The sequence below is a fragment of the Filicampus tigris genome, chromosome 2, assembly GCF_054856515.1.
Source record: "Filicampus tigris isolate MCC_2025a chromosome 2, RoL_Ftig_1.0, whole genome shotgun sequence".
In the NCBI taxonomy this organism is placed as follows: domain Eukaryota; kingdom Metazoa; phylum Chordata; class Actinopteri; order Syngnathiformes; family Syngnathidae; genus Filicampus; species Filicampus tigris.
The window spans coordinates 10891395-10911067 of NC_141218.1; the positions used below are offsets into that span (position 1 = coordinate 10891395).

At 40.6% G+C, this 19673-nt stretch overlaps 1 protein-coding gene across 1 annotated transcript; it reads right to left on the reverse strand.

Moving 5' to 3' along the window:
* Positions 1-1436: 1436 nt before the first annotated feature.
* Positions 1437-18175, reverse strand: adgrg4a (adhesion G protein-coupled receptor G4a). The gene is given in 26 exon segments (XM_086024617.1): positions 1437-1567; positions 2821-2922; positions 3852-4135; positions 4664-4793; positions 5282-5550; positions 5628-5749; positions 7019-7122; positions 7255-7300; positions 7440-7586; positions 8695-8847; positions 8941-9106; positions 9606-9822; positions 9943-10049; positions 11058-11187; positions 12485-12627; positions 12700-12761; positions 12813-12875; positions 12953-13038; positions 14617-14765; positions 15148-15185; positions 15461-15488; positions 15589-15650; positions 15725-15822; positions 16617-17240; positions 17284-17286; positions 18106-18175. Coding segments are annotated over 26 exon segments (3534 nt in total).
* Positions 18176-19673: the final 1498 nt, after the last annotated feature.

Below are 19673 nucleotides of genomic sequence, written 5' to 3' on the forward strand. Positions count from 1 at the left end.
AGAATCATGGGAAAGTATGTTACACTGTACGATAATCGGGGAATAGCAAATTCGCTATCCAAGAATAAGTGTCATAATATATAAAACAGCGCTCGGGAATAGCAAGTTTACCAGTCAAAAATCACATTAAAATGTGTTCTTAATAATTCTCTAGCTGTATTAGACCACAAATCAGGAAAAGAGTATGTTAGACAAGAATCAGGAGGAAAGTATGTTCATTCAAGTTTTGAAACATGACTTTGGTCAACCACTTGAACTTTTAATTGCATAAAAGCAGTAGTATTAATAACTATTCAACAAATCAGACATGATGGTAAAATGGGTGAGCACAAAAAGGAACACAAATGGACATGGAGATGTTTCACAGCTTGTAGACACAGTATCAAAATACAACTTTTCACTCATCCTTCCGTCACATTTGAATTCACATTTAGAATCAGTGAACAGCTGCTTGTTGCACACAAAGTGCAATTCATTCAAGGATTTGGAGTAAATATGAATATGTATTTACTTGCATATTCTAAAAACAAAAGCTAACACTGAAATTTGGTCATGTCTTGTTCTGGATTTCAATGCTGTTTGGTTGTTGTCTTTCGTTTATAGCGACAGACATGAAGCTGCTCTTCTTCCATCCCCACAATCAGTGTTTAGTGTTTCCCGATTGTAACTGAGCCATGGCACATATTTTACCTCAGAAAAACAACCTCATGGCGCACCACCAAACGAACATGTCTCAAAAAGCACATTCACGGGTTAATTATATACTGTACTTTTTGCCAGCTTGTGGAAGAGCATTTAATTGTTCTGACAGTCAATATACATCGCCAGCATCGATACAGTGGTGCCTTGAGATACAATTGACCTGGCTTAGGAGTTCCATGAAGATACGAGCCGTCGTTAGGACGATTTTTTTGCTTTGACTTGTGAACCGATACTTGAGATAAAGTGCCGTATGGTGGAATTGAACTCAACTCAACTCACTCGCAACGATAAGCAGTTTGCCAGACGGTGAGCAATTCGTCGAAAAGACAATTCAAGCTGTTTACTGCCACTCCCACATCAAATTTACTCTAAAACTAAAAATGAAACAAAGAGTGGTGGTTGTATACTTAAAACAATCACATAGCTTAGCTTTTAACTCTGCTAGATTAATGCTAATGCTAACACATAATGGAAAACGCAATTGACGGCTAGCATTAGCTAGCATGGATAGTTGCGGTGTTAGGGTTAGGGTTAGTAGTGTCATAACCCTTCAAGTATATGAGTGTTTTAAGTTACGAGTGTGTTCACGGAAGGAATTCAACTTATCGTCTCTCCAAGCAACACTGTAGTCGTTATTTGTAGTGAATATATCCTTTTTGAAACAAGTGAAATTGGATAATTCCCCATTGCAAAACAAGTTTAAGGCATCAAGTTAAACCACAAGGGAGGCCTGCTTACGCTCCCGTGTGGTTTTCTGCACCAGTGTCGGACTTTGACGTGTTCCTGAGTGAGGAGGTGTCGACGAAGGAACTGGAGTTAATAATATTCTCCTTTCTGCGGTTACCACCCGCTGTCGCGCTCCAGTCTGAAAACACAAAACACACAAAGCGGCAGAGGTGGGCATTTTAATAAAGTTTGCCGGTCCCTCGTTCGTCACCTGTCAGCGACCTGGGCACCCGTCTGTCATCCGTCAATCTGTTATTTTTCCAAGCCGAACCAAACTGTAATCATCTGTCGGTCAGTCCATCATATTATTTATTGTCAGTAAACGTTAAAGTCTGGCAATAAACCAAATCTGGCAATCGTCAATCCAGGGGAAAAAAAGGTCCAACAGAGGAAAAATCCATGATTAAAATGGTAAACGGAGTGCACTATGTACATCACAATGTGTCGGCTTGCTGCTCAAACAGCTTTACACTCACATACATTTGACAATTCACATAGTGCACACTTATTCATCAATCTATTGAACTGTTAAGTGGGAGCCTGCTGCCACTTTAACTCTTAACCAGAATCCCGTGTCACATTTTTGCCAAAGGTGCAATCCTGGTGGATTAAAATCCTAGTCTTGCCAAACTGAAATAAAGTTGCTATGACAATAAATGAATGTTTTTTTCTTCATCTTTAACGTCATCTTTTTCTTCTCTTCTTCTTTTTTCTATTTTTGTTGTTATTGTTGTTGTTGTTCTTCTTCTGTCTGTTAGCATTTGGCAGACAACTTTTGGTGCATTACGGCCACCATCTGAAATGGAGTGTGGGGCTGCAAAATACCATTTCACAACCTCCTAACCCTACTCTGTCCAACAATAAAAAAATAGAAATGTGAAACTTCACTTACAAGAACCTCTCGGTAAAATTGTCTCTGTATTCAAAGCTACTTTATTACCCCTTAGACTATTAATTAGTGGTTGCCCTCTTAGCCTGGCAAACTTATGATTCTCTCTTTGGAGCATGCTCCCACCTACTGTACATATACAGTCAACGCCGAGTAAGCCTGCCGACTGCCGTCTTAACAAATACACGTGAGACAGGCGAGTTGCGTTTCCATCTCTTGTCAGCAAAACGTCCGTCCGTCAATGATGGACTGTGAGGTCCGTCAGGACTTGACCAGGTTCGTGACGATTACACTGATAGAAAAAAAATCCACTTTCGTCTGCGCTTAGTCCGTCTTTTGTCCAACACCCCCCCCCCCCCCCCCCATCTATCGTCTAACGTCAGCTAAACGGGCATCCCTCAGTGACAGACTGACGGATCGGTCTGCAATGCCCACCTCTGCAAAGCGGACCTCAATCACACACCTAGGATGGAACTCATTTCCTCTATGAAAAAGTAGACTACCTGAACGGTCGGCGAGTCTCAAAGCACCACAACACAAATGGATTCTCCATTGTTTCCGCACGTTTTCTTTCATCAGACAGTGGAAGAGAAAAACGAAGAACCCTGCGTAAGAGAAAAAATAATGTTACCACTTCTGCAGGGAAGCAGCGCCACTGAGACAGCGGTTCAAATCACACTCACAAAAAACCCCCGCTGTTATCACACATGCTTTTTCCACAACATAAGGCGTGATTTTCATTTAAATTCATTGTGGTTAATGTCCAACAATGGTTATTTTTATTCCTAGTGCAGTGGTTCTGTAATGACTGTCCCTGAAGTCATAAAGTGGGCGTCCCCAACTGTGTTGCCACAGTTACATTGAAAAAGTAACTTAGTTACTCTAGTGATTACTTGACTTTAAATGCAACTTAGTTACTTTACTGATTAAACTCATTCACCGCCATTGACGGATTTATTTGTCTTTTCACAGTCCAGCTATTCAATCCCAGGACCTCATTTATATTTTTTTCAAATGTTTTCAAACGTTAGGGTTAAAGAGTGTCTGAAAATGCCTGGCAGTGAATGAGTTCATTGGTTTAAAGAGTAACTTAGATTACAATCTTAATTAGTTACATTCAACCACACTTAACATAAAATTGACAACCGGTTTTGCCAAAAAATTCTCCTTGCTTAACGGGTACCAGACCCCAAATCTTTATCTGTCTTGTGTCAAGCCATTTTCCTGTCATTCAGCTTTTGGTGGAAACCGCTCAGTCCTAATCGATTAAAAAAATCCATATCGAATTGAGATTACCTGTTGGCCAATCAATGAACCCCAGTTCATTTTCTGTCAGACAATGTTGGACAAGAATCAGAATCAGTTTAAGTCTTTAGTAGCTTAAGTATATGTTATTGGGATAACCTTCGCAACATTTAACCATGAAAACACAAAAAGTCAGTCTATCGGCACCAAACTGCGCTTGGTGGAAACTTTCCTTTTTAGCACGTCATCTTTCTGTCTTTAAAATCAATCTGTAGGTTTTTATCTTTACCCTGCAGCGTGTTGAAGATGGTGAACAGGTACATCACGGCCACTTTGCCCTTTCCAAAGGAGAATAAGCCGAACAGCCAGGTAAGACCCAGCAGAACAGTGAGGCTGGCCACCGCCCTCAAGTCCTGCAAGGAGCTGCGACTGCAAGTCGACGCCTTTTTATTTGCAGCCATCTTCCGGATCTGAAGTAGAACCACCACGAACATAGATGTGTTGCTCAACAGGACCACCAGGATGAACGCCACCACCGTCACGTAGAAGAAGGTGTCGTCCTGCAGCCAGCAGCTAGATACAAAGCCACGGGGTGGGGGAAATTAATTCTGGCCACAATATCGGTATAATCCCTGTACAAAATGCTGATTTGTGGCCACAAAATAGTAATTTGTGGGTTTACTATCATTTGCGTGAACAACTTGGACGTCTGGGTGAGCAAATGAAGTGCCGATTTGTTAGAAATGACAATAGGACAATTTAAATGTGTTTTTTTTTTTTTTTTTTGAAGGTTGTAGCATTATGTGCAATCCTCACAAAGACCCAGATAAATGCGCCTCAAATGACAGCGGGTAATTTTATTATTTTTCCTAATTATATGAAAGAATAAGATAAAAATGGCTGCAGCAAAAAGTTTCACTTTTCATCCAGGGCAAAAGGCCGGGTGCTTTAGCACCACTTGGTGTGCACGTGCCTGCTGTTAGACATGAAACCATTTTGCTATTTTAACTCATCATTAACAGTATGTTCTGCAAAAAAATGTAACCTTATGTTTTCACACAATTTTGCTACATATACTATAGTTGGGAGTACCGTACTTACAATTGATCGATAGATTTACTCTCCAATTGATCGGTAGATTTACTCTCCCCTGCAGCCACTGTGACCTGACGGTTCCCATAGGCGTCTTTATCTATGGCCAGCACCAAGCAGATGATGACCAGAGGAACGCCTGTAGGGACAAAATAAGACATGGGCACATTTCCAGAGCAGGATTAGCCACTATTTTTTTTGAAAACATTTTTACAATGATCCCCCGCCTACTGCCCGAAGACAGCTGGGATAGGCTCCGGCACGCCCGCGACCCTTTTGAGGACAAGCGGTATAGATAATGGATGGATGGATTTTTACAATGAGTCACTTTAAATTGTCAGTCTTTGACTGCAGCTCTCTCGGGTTTTACATCAACCAAACAAAAGCAATGATATTAGGGATGCGCCGATCGATCGGGCACCGATAACGATCGGCCGATTATCGTGAAAAATTAGGTGATCGGCACATTCGATCAAAGCCTTTTATTTGCCGAACCAAAAATCGCATCACCCGCTGCTCACGCTTCACAGCCCACAGCCATGAGAGACCATGCCTGCGAGCAGTGTTGCGATGATGTGATATTTCTCTTTTAATGACATGGCTAAGGCTGTCCCGTCTTTTCCTTACCCCACCCGACAGCGCAGAACTTGAGGATGTAGGCGCGCACGTATGTGTTGAAGACCTTGACCAGGGCGAAGTACATGTGGACGGCCTCCAGGGCCATCCAAGTGAAGGAGGCCAGCAGGAAGTAGTGCAGCATGGCGGCGGTGACAATGCACAAGCTGTATTCGGAGAAGGACGAGAGCCACGAGTCCAGCAGGAAAAGCAAGTTCAGTCCCAGCAAGGCGGCCGACAGGTTGATGAGAATTTTCGACGGATAGTCACGTCGAAGCTTTCTGGAATCAGGTGAATCGCATAGAGTGTTTAATTACACGCACAAATGAACCCCACGTTTTGCCGTATGATGACTCACTCAAAAGCGAGGTAAGTGAGGAGAGTGATCCCCAAGAAGATGGCGGATATACCGCAACCAATGTATGAGATCACACTTAAAATGTGACTGTCAGCCTCACTGATGGGAGCTCTGGAAACATCCTGAAATCGAAAACAAAAAATGTTGTATTATGTATGGATACAAATATCTGAAATATCTCTTGGAGACCATTGAGAGTCCTCAATAACACTGGTCAACCCGCGTTTGCAAATGTTTTTAAATCAGAAACCCAAGTAAACTTTTCTAGATTAATTTTTTTGCCCTGATTCTGAATCTGTCCTTGTTTTTTCATTAGCACATCAGGTTTTCATAATTATATTAATAATTCAATAATATGTAATATATTTCGAAACATTTATGAATTAAGGATTATCTTCAGTAACAGGTGGCTTTTTTTTTAAATATCATCGCTACATAGCTACAACTTTTGTGTGGTAAACCTGTATTGCGCAAGCTTTTATAGGTAGAAATGAAAATATCTCAAAAACCTAATGTGCTACAAAAAAAGGAAAGACATTTTTAAAATCGGTGTCAAAAACATGTTAAGGGAAACAAAAAGCCATCGCTGATTAAAATTTGGTTTGAACCAGTGTAATTTTACATACATATTTTGTAAACAACACAGGCAATTTAAACTTCAATAAACTAACAACATACATGTTTTTTTGTAAACAGCAAAAATGAATTTAGAGTCTTCAAAAACCAAATATGTGTTTTTGTAAATTACAAAGACAGTATAGTTTAAAGTACTAAAGATAAAAAAAGAAAAGTTGGTCTTCAATGAAACTAACAAATGTCATTTTGTAAACAGTAGTAGTTTTCAATATCCAGTTTTTGTAAACATCAAAGACAATTAAGAGTCTTAAATAACCTAATATTTCTGTAAAAAATCAAAGAATACCTGGTGTTCAACAAAGCTAACATACATGGTTTTGCAAATATCAAAGACAATTTCGACATCAGAAAGCGTTTTGGTAAACGCCAAAAACAAATTTGAGTCTTCAAATAACAACAAAATATCTTAACATATGTGTTTTTGTAAACAGCAAAGTCGTTTTAAAGCCTTCAAAAACCCAACATGCATTTTTTTGTAATACCAAGGGCAATTTACACTTTGATCAACCTGACATATGTGTTTTGGTCAACATTGAAGACAATTTGAAAAGATTTCTACGCATTAGATATAACTATTATTAGTGGATCCTAAAGCTGTGGTTGTACAAATCCATGAGGAGGGAAAAAAAAAATCATGCTATATAACTGTCTGACTGGTTTGAACTCCCCAAGTGCGGCTAAGAGTTTATTTGAGCCCCCTCCCCTGCCAAACAACGCCTTCCTTCATAAAAAAATACACATCCAGTGTGACTCACCAGCAGCACGGCGAAATGTGTGAGATGCTCACACAAGCAGCTGGTCTGATCGGGTGAATGGGTCCAAGTTTTACAACCCAGACTGTTCCATCCACCTAGCCCACCTGACACACATACGCACGCACACACATATGATTAAAGTCGCTTATCAGCTGGCCGAGAAATCCCTGCACTTGTATTGCATTCTTCCAACAGTAAGCTCCATTAATCTCACTGTAGACCTTCGAGACCCTCACCATTGTCTTGAAAATCCCAAAACACACACCGAACCTTATCGTCATTCTATAAAAAAACAAAACAAAACAAAAAACAGTCATGCAAGTTCTCCTGTAAGCGTTATAGTGTATTTTCCTGAAATTTCCCAAGAGCCCAATATCCCAAACTTGTCGTGAGTGTTTATACAGTACGTCTACCATCTCACTTGTTTGGTTTTGCGATGACGTAGTGTGATCACCACCCTCTCGCCGTCACTCAGGTTGCTAACGTGGCTGCCGTTGATACTTGCGGACACGATGTAAGAGTTCAAAATCAAGTTGCCGTGCGTCGTGGCGTTGGCTGTTTGGGGGCCCTGTCGGCGATACCAAAAAGGTGATTCCTGTGAACAGGTTTGAAACTCCTGGCCTGCAAATGATATCTCGCACAAAACATATTAGGTGAGAGACAAAAAAAGTTTTACAGTCTCACACTCTAGTCTCACGTCCACTCCGTAAGCGAAAAGCTTCTTGTTAGCGGATGTCACACATGTTGCGTCTTATGTTATTCTATGATCTGTTTTGGATTTCTTGTGTTCAGACAAAGACATTTCAGGTAAAGAGAAGTTCTCTTACCTAGTTGAAAGGTTTGGCTGATGCTTCACTCTTCGTCACAGGCGATAGCTCTGACGAAGGCTTCTCTTTACCCGAAAAATATTTGTCTCAACACAAGAAATCTAAAACTTAACGGAAGTCATGGCTAACGATATGGCACAATGTCAGTTGACCTGTTCAGATAATAAAAAAGCATTAGTACATGCTTGTGCTGCCTCACATATCGCACATGCCAGAAACCGACACTGGCACAAACTTGTGAGTTGTCTGTGTTATGAGCTGTGTATTTAAATTGCCCACGTCATTCACCTGTTCCTCTTTGCTCTTACTGTTGCAATCTGTTCCCTTACTGTATTTAATGTGAACCAAAGCATGGCCTAAAAACCAAGTCGCGTGCTGAACGGTGATTTTTAACACAGCATTTAGTTCCACCATTACAACCTCCGCCCTGAGGGCAACCATAACAACAATGTAGCCCATTACGAAAACAAGTTTGACACCCTTGAGCTTGTATAAAGACAGTGCCATAAAGTGTAGTAGAATGTAATGTAATTAATGTCTTATTAAGGTCATTTGTACATAGCACAAGAGAGATAAGAGGACAAAGTTCTATTTTCATGTAGGCTAATGATCATTCTCTAGAAAGATAGTAGGATACAGTTGTAGATACAACTGCAAATTGGGCCAAAGCTAGCTGCTGGCTGAGTTAGCCTAGCTAAGGATGCACCTTGGCCCTGCTGACTGCAAGGCATACAAAAGGAAGAACTATTTAATCGTGATGCAACAATTGAGTCAACATCGTCAATTTTTACAATGCTGTAAAGAGAGGCAGGAAGGAACCAACAAAAAAAACAAAAACGATTCACATACCAGGAAAAGGTCTTGTGTTCCATAGAACTGAAACTGGACCCGGGTTTTATTCCTCTGTCCAGGTGGAAGGAAGTTGTGGAGAGTAGAGGGCAGGGATATGGTCACATTTGCTTCTGGGTTTGGTTTGTCCGCAAAACTTTTATTGACAAGTACCTGAAAAACACAAACAAAAATCATTCGTTAGAATTAGACATGCATGACAGAAAATTACGTTTTTAGTCGACTGTACCACATTCTGAGTATTACATTTGGCTCCTGGAAGGAAGAAATGGACAATGCGCTGAACGTGAGGCCGTCGAATCCCTCTGGATCCACGTCGATCATGGACAGAGCCAGTGATGGGGCGGTCAAACTTAGCAAATCATTCGGAATATCCATAGTGTTGCCCATTTTATCGGTCAGGTTCAGGATGCTATTTTGGCAAAGGGAGGGAAAAATAAAACAGTAAACAACTTGAGCACATGATTCACTTACTCCAAGTCGTAAAAAGAAGGAGGATGGAAAGAACTATGCCAAAGTCTACCCACTGCAATCAATGTAGTGCAGTGTTCTCAAACTTTTTACACCAAGTACCACCTAAAAAAATATGCCTGACTCTCCAAGTCAACCACAGAATACAAGTGCAGAAGCAGAGGACATAAGGACTAAGCAAGGGTGCAATTGGTTTGCCTGCGCCAGTGACCTACTTACGGCATTCAAATTTTGTATCCTAAAATTGAGTTGGCTTCAAAGATATATAATCTGACTGAATCAGTTTATCTTTATTGTTGTTGTAGCCCAGGGTGCAACCAAATGGAACAGACACAACCCGCCCAAGGCACATAGAAAAGAAACAACGACCGGCATATAATGAGCGTCAAACTTTGATGATTATGATTGCTTGCAGCCTTAGCGTGCTTCTATTTCCTTACCTGACGGCCACCGGGGCCACATCCGTGTCGGAAATCAAGATGTCGGAGAAAACGCGAACGATGTCGTCGCCGAGTTCCGGCGTGACGGTGGTGACGCTCACCACCTGGTTGAGTTTCTCCACCACCGTATTGAGCTCAGAGGGCGGAAGCTGCGAGGCGCTGCCCAGCGTGGAGTTTACCAGATCCTGGATTATGTCCACCACTTGAGCAGCATTATCTGAAGATCCAAAGTGCACAAGTGATTTGACTCCAACTTGAGATAGCCAAGTTCTCTTTGAAAAGACTACAATAAGAATTTGTCCAATGGGACTTAGATATATGTGATCACTCCTCTTACCAGTGGTGACAGTGATATTCTCAAGGTCCGAAATGGACTCAAGTGGACTGCAATTTGTCATGTCCGGATGGGCCCAGCTGGTTGTGTCGTTTTCAAAGTGTAATTCACTGAATTCAATCAGATGACAAATTACCATGAGACATTTCCCAATGATGTCGCACGTACGTCCGGCTGGCAAAAGCCCGAGCAATGTTTGATGGCGCCACAAGTAAACGAACAATTGTGTCATTTGACCAAGGCAACGCGATAAAAAGGAGAAAAAAAACAACGTTTTTGTCATGGTTTTCAATTCTTCTTAGTGATCATCAATCACTTCTCTCTCATCCATAAGTATCCTAGCACCTATTACTTGAAGACATCTTGAACTTTCCGAGAGTCGCGGTGTAAGATGTAGCCTATCCTAGCTGACTTTGGGAGAGGCGAGATAACCCTGGACTGGTCACTGGCCAATCGTACGGCACAAATAGTATCGACAAAGGACCAAGCAAGCTCACATTCGCAACGACAGACAATTTTGAGTTCCAATGAACCAAGAAGAAAGTCATCCTGATTTAGTGATGTAATGTCATGCTTATATCACTAAGACGTAAGCCCCATCATTACATGAACTACTTGAACGATATCTCAATTGAGGCGTATGTGCCGAGCGGAAGAACGGCAAGGAGCCGGGGCCGTCACCATGGAAACAGATTGTTCTGACTGACGTCTAACTGAAGTAAACAGACCCATATGAAAAGATTCTGGCCTTATATCAGCATCATCCAAGATAAATGTTGGCTGTGATGACTGAACCCCATATTGACTCTGTCTAATCCCCGGGAGTCGTCCTTATTGCTCAATTTTCGACATGATATATTTATGATTTTTAATATTTACCGAAGAGAATGTGCGTGTAAAGGGAGCATCCATGCAGCTAGAAAAGTGCGTAGATGTGTGGCTTTTTTGACTTGAGCGACCAGTCCAAGGTGTACCTAACCCGTCGCCCGAAGTCAGCTGGGATAGACTCCAGCTCACCCGCAACGGTAATGACGATAAGCGGTATAAGAAAAGATGAATGAATATTTACCTAGCTAAAAGTTGACATTATGTCACACTTGACTCCAATGAGATCTTACCAAAGCCTGAAGGCTCGCTGCGAGCTTGGCTTTTTGCATCCCATTCCATGAATAACTTGAGGAAAGGTTTCAGGCCAAATGTATTCACCGTACATTGTCGTCGTCAATTCCTTCAAACATTTGGGAGGAACTGAAAGAGAAAAACATATCACTACCATGTTAGCAGAATAACTACAGTGGAATTTTGCTAGTTGTCATCATGGGGCGGTGATAGTCGTGACGTAAGTGTAACCCTCAACAATTGTTCTCCCTTATCTTCGGTGGCCGTGGTATGGCGGGTTACAATATAGATTTGACTTTATGTATTTCTTCTGGCGTCTTCCTTGCTAAAGAGAACGGACACGGCGGGACAGTGTTTTGTTGCTTCTCAGACGTGAACTGCAGCGCTCTAATTCACCTCTCTCTCTCCTCTGGTCAGGAAATGCGCCAAACCAAACCAAAAAGGAGTAAATACTTAAGCACAATATACATAAATAAATATATATTCACAAAACAATATTGCAGAATTTTGGAAAAAATAATAAATACAAAATTATATGTATTTTATAACAGAACGACACGCGAGAGCCGCACGGGACAATCTCAGTGGTACACTAACTGTTTTCATTCATTTATCCGACACAATTTACATTATATTATTAATATTATTATAATAATATTATTATATCCACAACAGAATTTTAATAAACAAAATACCTTTATTAGACACTCGAGAAGCGAGTAATAATCTTTTTAGTCGTTCTAAAACCAAGCGGAGTTTGAGCAAAAAGTCTCCCGATCGTGTGCGTGTGTGTTAGTGTATATGTGTGTGTTTGAAAGGGCTGGGGGGCTGTTTGCGTGAGTTTAATCCAATGCTTGTTTTTTTTCAATTGAAGGGGAAGTCAACACAAACATATTTTTTTTCCAGAATATGTTCAATGCAGGCCCCCTAGTTAAAACAAGGCATTCTGATTAATATTTAGTTTGTGGAATATGAGCTAAGTAGTAAAATCCATCCATTTTTGACCATCTCAGGGGTGGGCCATTTTATCACTTATGTCGACCGAAAATGACATCACAGATGCCCTAGGGGCTCAATTAACGACCAATCATGGCTCAGTTTCACAAAACAGGTGAGCTGTGATTGTTACCTGAGCCCTGAGCAACTGTGATATCATTTTCAGTCGAAAGACGTGACAAAATGGACGCCCCCCCAGTGATGACTAAAAACAGGTGGATTCCACAAACGAAATATTTATCAGAATGCCTTGTTTCAACTAGTGGGCTTTTAAAAATAATGTCTAATGAAAGTTCGGGCCCGTTTTTTTGGGGGTCACCCTGTATTATTCTCTATGGCAAAATATGTTATGTTTGACCTTAGGGGTTCCACTGCAACTTTGTGAGTGTGTGTTTCTTTTAAGTGTGAACTTAATGGTATGGATACCTACATATTTGTTCAAGCTGCAGATCTGTAGTTTCAATAACATTGGAGTTGTTTTCATACTTGAGCGTCAAGGTGGTGTTTATGAAATATTCAATTTCCCCAATGTCGTTTTTGCTGCTATCCTGAACATGGAAGTCACATGTGTACCTGTTGATGAAACACGCAACACACCATTTTATATAAGCGGAAACAGACTGCGCTAGCAGAAAGGTCACTTACTGTTTAATTTGCTCATGGAAAATCTACAAGAGAGGAAACCAGAGGGTTGTGTTAATCAAAGACTAATATTTGTTGATCCCACATCACTATATATCCTTCCACAAAGCACTCACCCTCTGTACAATGGCGACATTCAATACGTGCGTTGCGCCTTTCGCTTCCAGCTTATCTTTTAACTTTTGACACAAGAGAATTCAATGAGTGCAAATTCCATACAAATGCATCCTAGTAGATCTGTTTGTGATGGTCTTACCCACTGCTTAATAATTTCCTCTGGTTTTGTGGCATTCCCGCTAAAATTCAATTTGAGGTTGGCCCTCAGAAACACATCTGCTTGTGCTGGACCTCGAAAGAAAAAAAAATGAAGCACAGATGAGCAACTTACTACATCAGGGGTCAACTTGGTGCCTGTCGGCCTCCTTTTTTAAAAACAGGTCACTGGTGATGGGACGTTGTGATTTCCGAGGTATCTTGCAGAAATAACCCATTGAATATGTATCTCTCTTGAGACTTACATAAATAAAGTGGTTTACATTTTACTAAGTTTGCTGGTCCGTCAATCGTCATCCGTCAGTGGCCAGGATACCCGTCGGACATTCATCAGTCTGTCATTTTTCGTGACGAGCTGAAGTGTAATCGTCAGTCCGTCACGTCCGACGGACGCGGTTAGCGGCGATTACGCTGATGGATGAAAACACCCTTCCGTCATTTGTCAGTCCATCATTTTAAAATGATCGTCATCGTCAGCAAAACGGGCGTCCGTCAGTCTGTCACCCTGACGGAAAGCCCACCCGTGATTATTTATCTGCCTTGTTGAGTCATTGTTGTTAATTGTTTTGCATAATCATTAATATAAATGTCCTCATAAAAATGAATAACATCATCATTATAATAACTTGGAGGTAATTTTGAGACACACACACATATCCATCCATGAATTTTCTTATTGAACTGACCTGCAGTCGCGTTGCCATCCGAAGGGGTTCCTGTTGTTGACATGTTAGTGACTTGCTCGGGAACCCTTTGGGTTGTACCTGCCAAATTAAATGAATGGACAAATCAACCGGTAGACTTAGCAGCATATAATGTAGAATTTAGTTACCAAAGACTAGTGATTCCCGCTGTGCTATGCGGTGTAACCAATTTTAATTCATTAGTCTGAAGATTATTATTAAAAATCTGTGTGAGTCTTTTTTAAATTCCCATAAGTATATGAACTTTGTGTTCAACTTAACAGGCCTAGATTTCACACTAAGAAAGAGTAAACCGAGAGCTCATCATGATTTCAGCAAAGCCCTGGCTAATAGGAAAGCAGTAATTGGTGTTAAGGAAGCATGTTGAAGTGATACATTTTGACTGTTCTAAGATCATTGAATGTCAGGTAGGAGCTAAGTTTAAACCCAGTTGTTAGTCTAAATGAAACTCTTCATCACTTTGACAAAGTGTCTTGGCACCAAGGTGCCACAATATGGCAGGAAAGCACTACGTTTGTCTAAATGGAGCTATTTATCTAACGTCAATACAGTCCCTTGGCACCAAATCAGTATGCCACAAAGTGATGACAAAGCTCTACTTTTGTTTAAACGAAGCTCCTCAGACAACCTTCACATTGTGCCTTGGCACCAAGATGCCAAAAAATAGCACCAAAGCAATATTTTTATTGCCGAAAGCAATAGTTTCAAACGGTCAAATTGTTAATATATGCAACATTGTTCTGCTTGCTTACCAGACGTGGACACAGTGGGTGGTGCTTGTGTTATGACAGGTGATGATGACTCTACATGAAAAAAAAGTGACCTCATTGGTATATGACAATGTACGCACAATGATGTACTTGAGGACAATAATCATGAAGTTGAGTCTACATTTGACTAATCTGAATATTAACGCAACGGCTGTTTGCGACTTCTTACTCACCCACGGGCAGCACTCGGATGCTGTTTGGTTCCGTCCTCAGGATAAGATCGCCATTGCTGAAGGTCCAACCCAGCCGTTTGGAAACGTTGGCCTGAACCTCTTCTACACTAGCAGCAGGTTCCACCACAATGTTGACGTCCGAGCTAAAACTTGATGTGAAATACGCTTTCAATGTAAATGCAAGACTCGCAACTCAGAGAAACGGCGCACAAAGTCACTTTGCTTCCCTATAATATTTCAATTTGAAATGACAGTGATGCCTTGAAATACGAGTGCAACGGATTGAACGCAAACGGTGCAGCAACACATGTACTAGAAAATGTAGCAGTACTCACAGTCATATAGTCTTTATCCTCTGAGGAGAACAACTATATTTGTGCCGTATGGATGAGCTGAGAGAAGCTGTGATATCAAGGAATAGTATGTGATGATGTGAGATTCAAGTGTTTTCAGTGTGGTCGTAGAGTGAGTTAATCTCGTATCTCAAGGCACCGCAGTAGTTTTCATATTGGAGACTTGAATTGAGCTCACCATTTGTTGCACGCGGTGGCTGGCACAGCGCTCGATTCCTGGAAAAGTCACTTTATTATAATTTTTTTTTTTTTATTCAATATTTGGTACGTTGCATTTTCTTTACACCAAATTATAATGCTACGTGATAAGGTATAACGTTAATTATAATGTGACCTTTAGTCTCTATTTATTTTTTTATTTTTTCATATCTGCCACAAACACTATATGAAGTTGTGCATACTTAAAAGAAAACCAATGGAGATGGTCCCTATTGTCTTTTCGGTGGTGGCCTATAACAGTTTCAAGTCACGCAATGACCGACATACTGTACCTGAGGTCGTTGCATTTTGCATGTGTGGCTGTTTGGAAACAGAGATGATACAATTAAACTCCGGTTCACATGACTCCTCTTCATCAAGTCACACTCCAAAAAAAAGTTCAATCTCGCGAATAAGTTACCTGGCCATTGTGTCCACAGACATGTCCCTAACAGAAATGCTTTGAGGGAAAATTTTCTGCAACTGATAAGAAATGGCAAAGGTTAATTCCGGAAAATCTGATAAATCTTTATCATGTGCTGCTATTTCCTACATACCCATTGTCTGACGATATTTGTCAGTGATTCGGAACAATTTCCTGGTAACTTTGTCTGTGTGAGGGACGTCTGCATTTTGATTTTGAAGAAGGACCATGCTACAAAAAAATAAACACATGAAAATAAAAAAAAATAAACCAACAGCTCTAAATTTATGAATTATGAAATTCTGAAGTATATATATACACATATATATATATATATATATATATATATACACACATATGTATATATATATATATATATATACACACATATATATATATATATATATATATATACACACATATATATATATATATATATATATATATATATATATATATATATTGTAATCATTAGTAAGTCAGTCAGATAAATCCATCAGTTAGTCTGTCAGAAGTCCATTGGTCCGTCGGTCATCCCACCCGAAAAAACGCCAGAAAAACAGTCGGAAGCAGTTAGTGACAGTGATGGATGAACAACACCTCCGTCATTAGTCATTCCGTCATTTTTAAAAGGTGTCCCGTAATTCGTCAATCGTCAGCAAAACTATAATCAATATATATATATATATATATATATATATATATATATATATATATATATATATATATATATATATAAAAATGTTACTGACTTCTGCACTCGTCACTAGCCACTCTGCAAACAAATACAATGCTGCTCAGCTTCCGGCTTGCGGGCGTTATAAACAGCTTTTGGGGGTAGGTCAAAGTCATTTGAAACTGCATTTAAAAATATAACATGCTGCAAAACGGCGTTTTTTTTTTTTTAATCAAAAAGTGCTAAATCCTGTTGTTCTTACTTCAATTAAATGGAAAAGATTTATATCCCAGCAACAGTTGACAACCATTGATCTGTACTAAGAAATACAGTTGCACATCTTTCTTACCACAGTGCAGGTTTCTGTCTTTCTCTGGTGGGCAGTCGTATTTCCAATGGTGCAGGTCCCAGCGCACAACATCTCCGTCTGTACACGTCCGCCTACTCAACTCCTCCTCGCTCCATTCGCTGGCCCACATCCTGAACTGACCGATCTCTCCCAGGAGATTGTTCCCTTTCTCCACTTTGACGGCGCCACTGTCATCCACATAGTGCCACACCCCAAGAGTCAGGGTCCCGTTTTGGGTCAAATGCTGATGTGTGATGACATTTGCAAAAGAGGCCTCTGCGCGCATAGTTCCGTTCAGAAAGAGCCGCAGCCTACTGGGTCCCCCAGACCAGGTGAGGCAAACGGAATACCACTGGAGTACCTTCAATTCCAAATTTAGATGCCATTCTTGTCCGAAGAGCCAGACCACCAGCTGTGTCCCCGTTCCACCCAAACCCAGCTCCACGTGTCTACTTCCCGGAGCTTTGTAGTCAAAAGCAGTCCATTCTGTGTCGTTAGTGCGTCGCAGTAGCATGCATACGCTCAGGTTCTGGAGGGGGGGAACCACCGTGTCCGGATGCAGCTGCCACACGCATGGACGAAGACCGAGGTGGACCTTCTTGCCCCACAGGCTGCTGCTCGAGGCTGACACAAACGAAGATGAGTTCTTACATGGTCAGAAATGTACATGCTGCCCCTGAAAAATGCTGCTGTTGTGCTCATCATTGTATATTTTAATTATCCATCCATCCATTATCTGTACCGCTTATCCTCACAAGGGTCGCGGGGCGTGCTGGAGCCTATCCCAGCTGTCTTTGGGCAGTAGGCGGGGGACACCCTGAATTGGTTGCCAGCCAATCGCAGGGCACACAGAGACAAACATCCGCACTCACAATCACACCTAGGGGCAATTTAGAGTATCCAATCAACTTACCATGCATGTTTTTGGAATGTGGGAGGAAACCGGAGTACCCGGAGAAAACCCACGCAGGCACGGGGAGAACATGCAAACTCCACACAGGGAGGCCGGAGCCGGGCTCGAACCCACAACCTCTGAACTGTGAGGCGGACGTGCTAACCAGTCGACCACCGTGCCGCCGCTATTTTAATTATATGTACCGGTAATAAGTTACAGATGTCGAATGGATGCAGCGTCCATCAAAAACCTACTGTCGATATGTGTTTTGTATGGAACAAGTGTGCTTTTACTATTTTACTACTATTTTACTTTACTATTTACTACAGACAAATCACTTATCACAACTGGAAGTTTCTAGAACAGTGAAAGCAAGACCATGGCGTCAAAAAAGCGATGATGTGGCAAGAGCACCTAGCAAACGTCACTTTTTGATAGCCCGACAGCGCTTTCGTCTTTGAAATTTCTGCATTTTAGTTCCAAATTAATTTGTTCATTTTTCGTGGAGCATTTCATCTTAACAACAGTATCCCTCAAATTTCTCACACATCTTGTAAAGGAATTGTCATTCAAAGTTGAGTCTCCAGAACTTACGTGAAGCCAGAAGACACACTGTGAGGAGCACGCAAGCTGTCCAGGGAGATAAACTCGTCACAGAGTTCATTGCAGCAAAAAATCAAATAAAAAGAAGGAGCAAAATCTGAAGCACCCAAGTTGGTCAAGTGGACATCTGCTACAACACAAATAAGGAGATACATTCACAATTTGTCTTTGATAATAAACATCAATTGTTGTTTGAAAGCCTTGACACTTACCATAATGGCCTCGTCTGAGTGGTCAAATATGATGAACAAGTGCTAAAGATAAGTTTTTGACTAAACTAGTTTTTGATTAAACTGGTAGATTTTCACATTAAGGAGCCATGAGAGTGTTTGTGAGTGTCACCTCCCGCACCCTCTATTATTTAGCTCCTGGAGTTACTCATTAAACTCTGGCAATAAGCATAACCAGCAAGCCGGATAGCAGTAAACCCTGTGGACTTGTTCACTCTGGACATCATAAAACTCTTTGCAAACAGCCAATGTAATATTCTGCTGCCTCACAGTTATTGTCAAACAATGACTTCTCAAACAAATGTAATTGGGTCTTCTGTGTCATTTTCAGTGGTCCAGGCAAGTACGCTTGTCTTTCGGTGTCTTTTTATGACTTTTGAATGTATAAAAATAGAATAGCTAGATTAAAAACATTGTTAAAATCAATACACCCTCGAGAATCAATTTGACTCTGTCACGCTACCTACTGGTCAAATAACACATTACCAAATCATTACACTTGTTGCAACTTTCAGCTTGTCCTAACTGCTGTCCATCATTTGGATTGACACTGTTGGAGAGGTATTCTTTTCATAATACCAAAGGCAAGAAAAGGCAAACGTATTTATTTATGTCACATTTCATACACAGGGAAACTCAATTAAACGGAATCACAAAAAATACTCGCAGAGCAAAGAGAACAAAAGCAACATATTCGAATTACTAAAAGAATGCATATTGACAACATTCACGCACATTTGCACCCACTAGACTGAAAGACATTTAAAAGCAAGGAAAAAAATAAAAAGTAGCTTTCTGAACTTACTTTAAGACCACAAAGTGAAGCTGATTATGGAAAAGCTTGACCTGAATCAATGGAATGGGGAAAAAAAAAATTTAATCTGGATTTAAAAGCATTTATACTTTTAGTCTGATTTAACTTCAGATGACAACATATTCCATTAGCGTGCAGCATAACAGCTAACTGCCGCTTCACCATATTTACGACTAAATTGACATAAGCATTTACATTGAATTACCTACATTTATAGATATTCATATTTTATTAACCTTGCCCTATGGCCATTTACAAAGAAATAGCCGTCATAATTGTACTTCTTTATTCAAAATGTGTAATATGACTATGTTTTAAGATGATTGTTTTGTATATATATATATATATATAAGAAGGAGCCAGATGGGCTGTCATGGAAAGACATGCCCCTACGTGGCATATACCACCGACAAGCTGAAGAAGTGGCAGATATCAAGAAAATAGACCTGTGGCTGGAAAATGCTAGATTGAAAGACTGCTCGAAGACACTAATCATGGCAGCACAAGTATAGGCC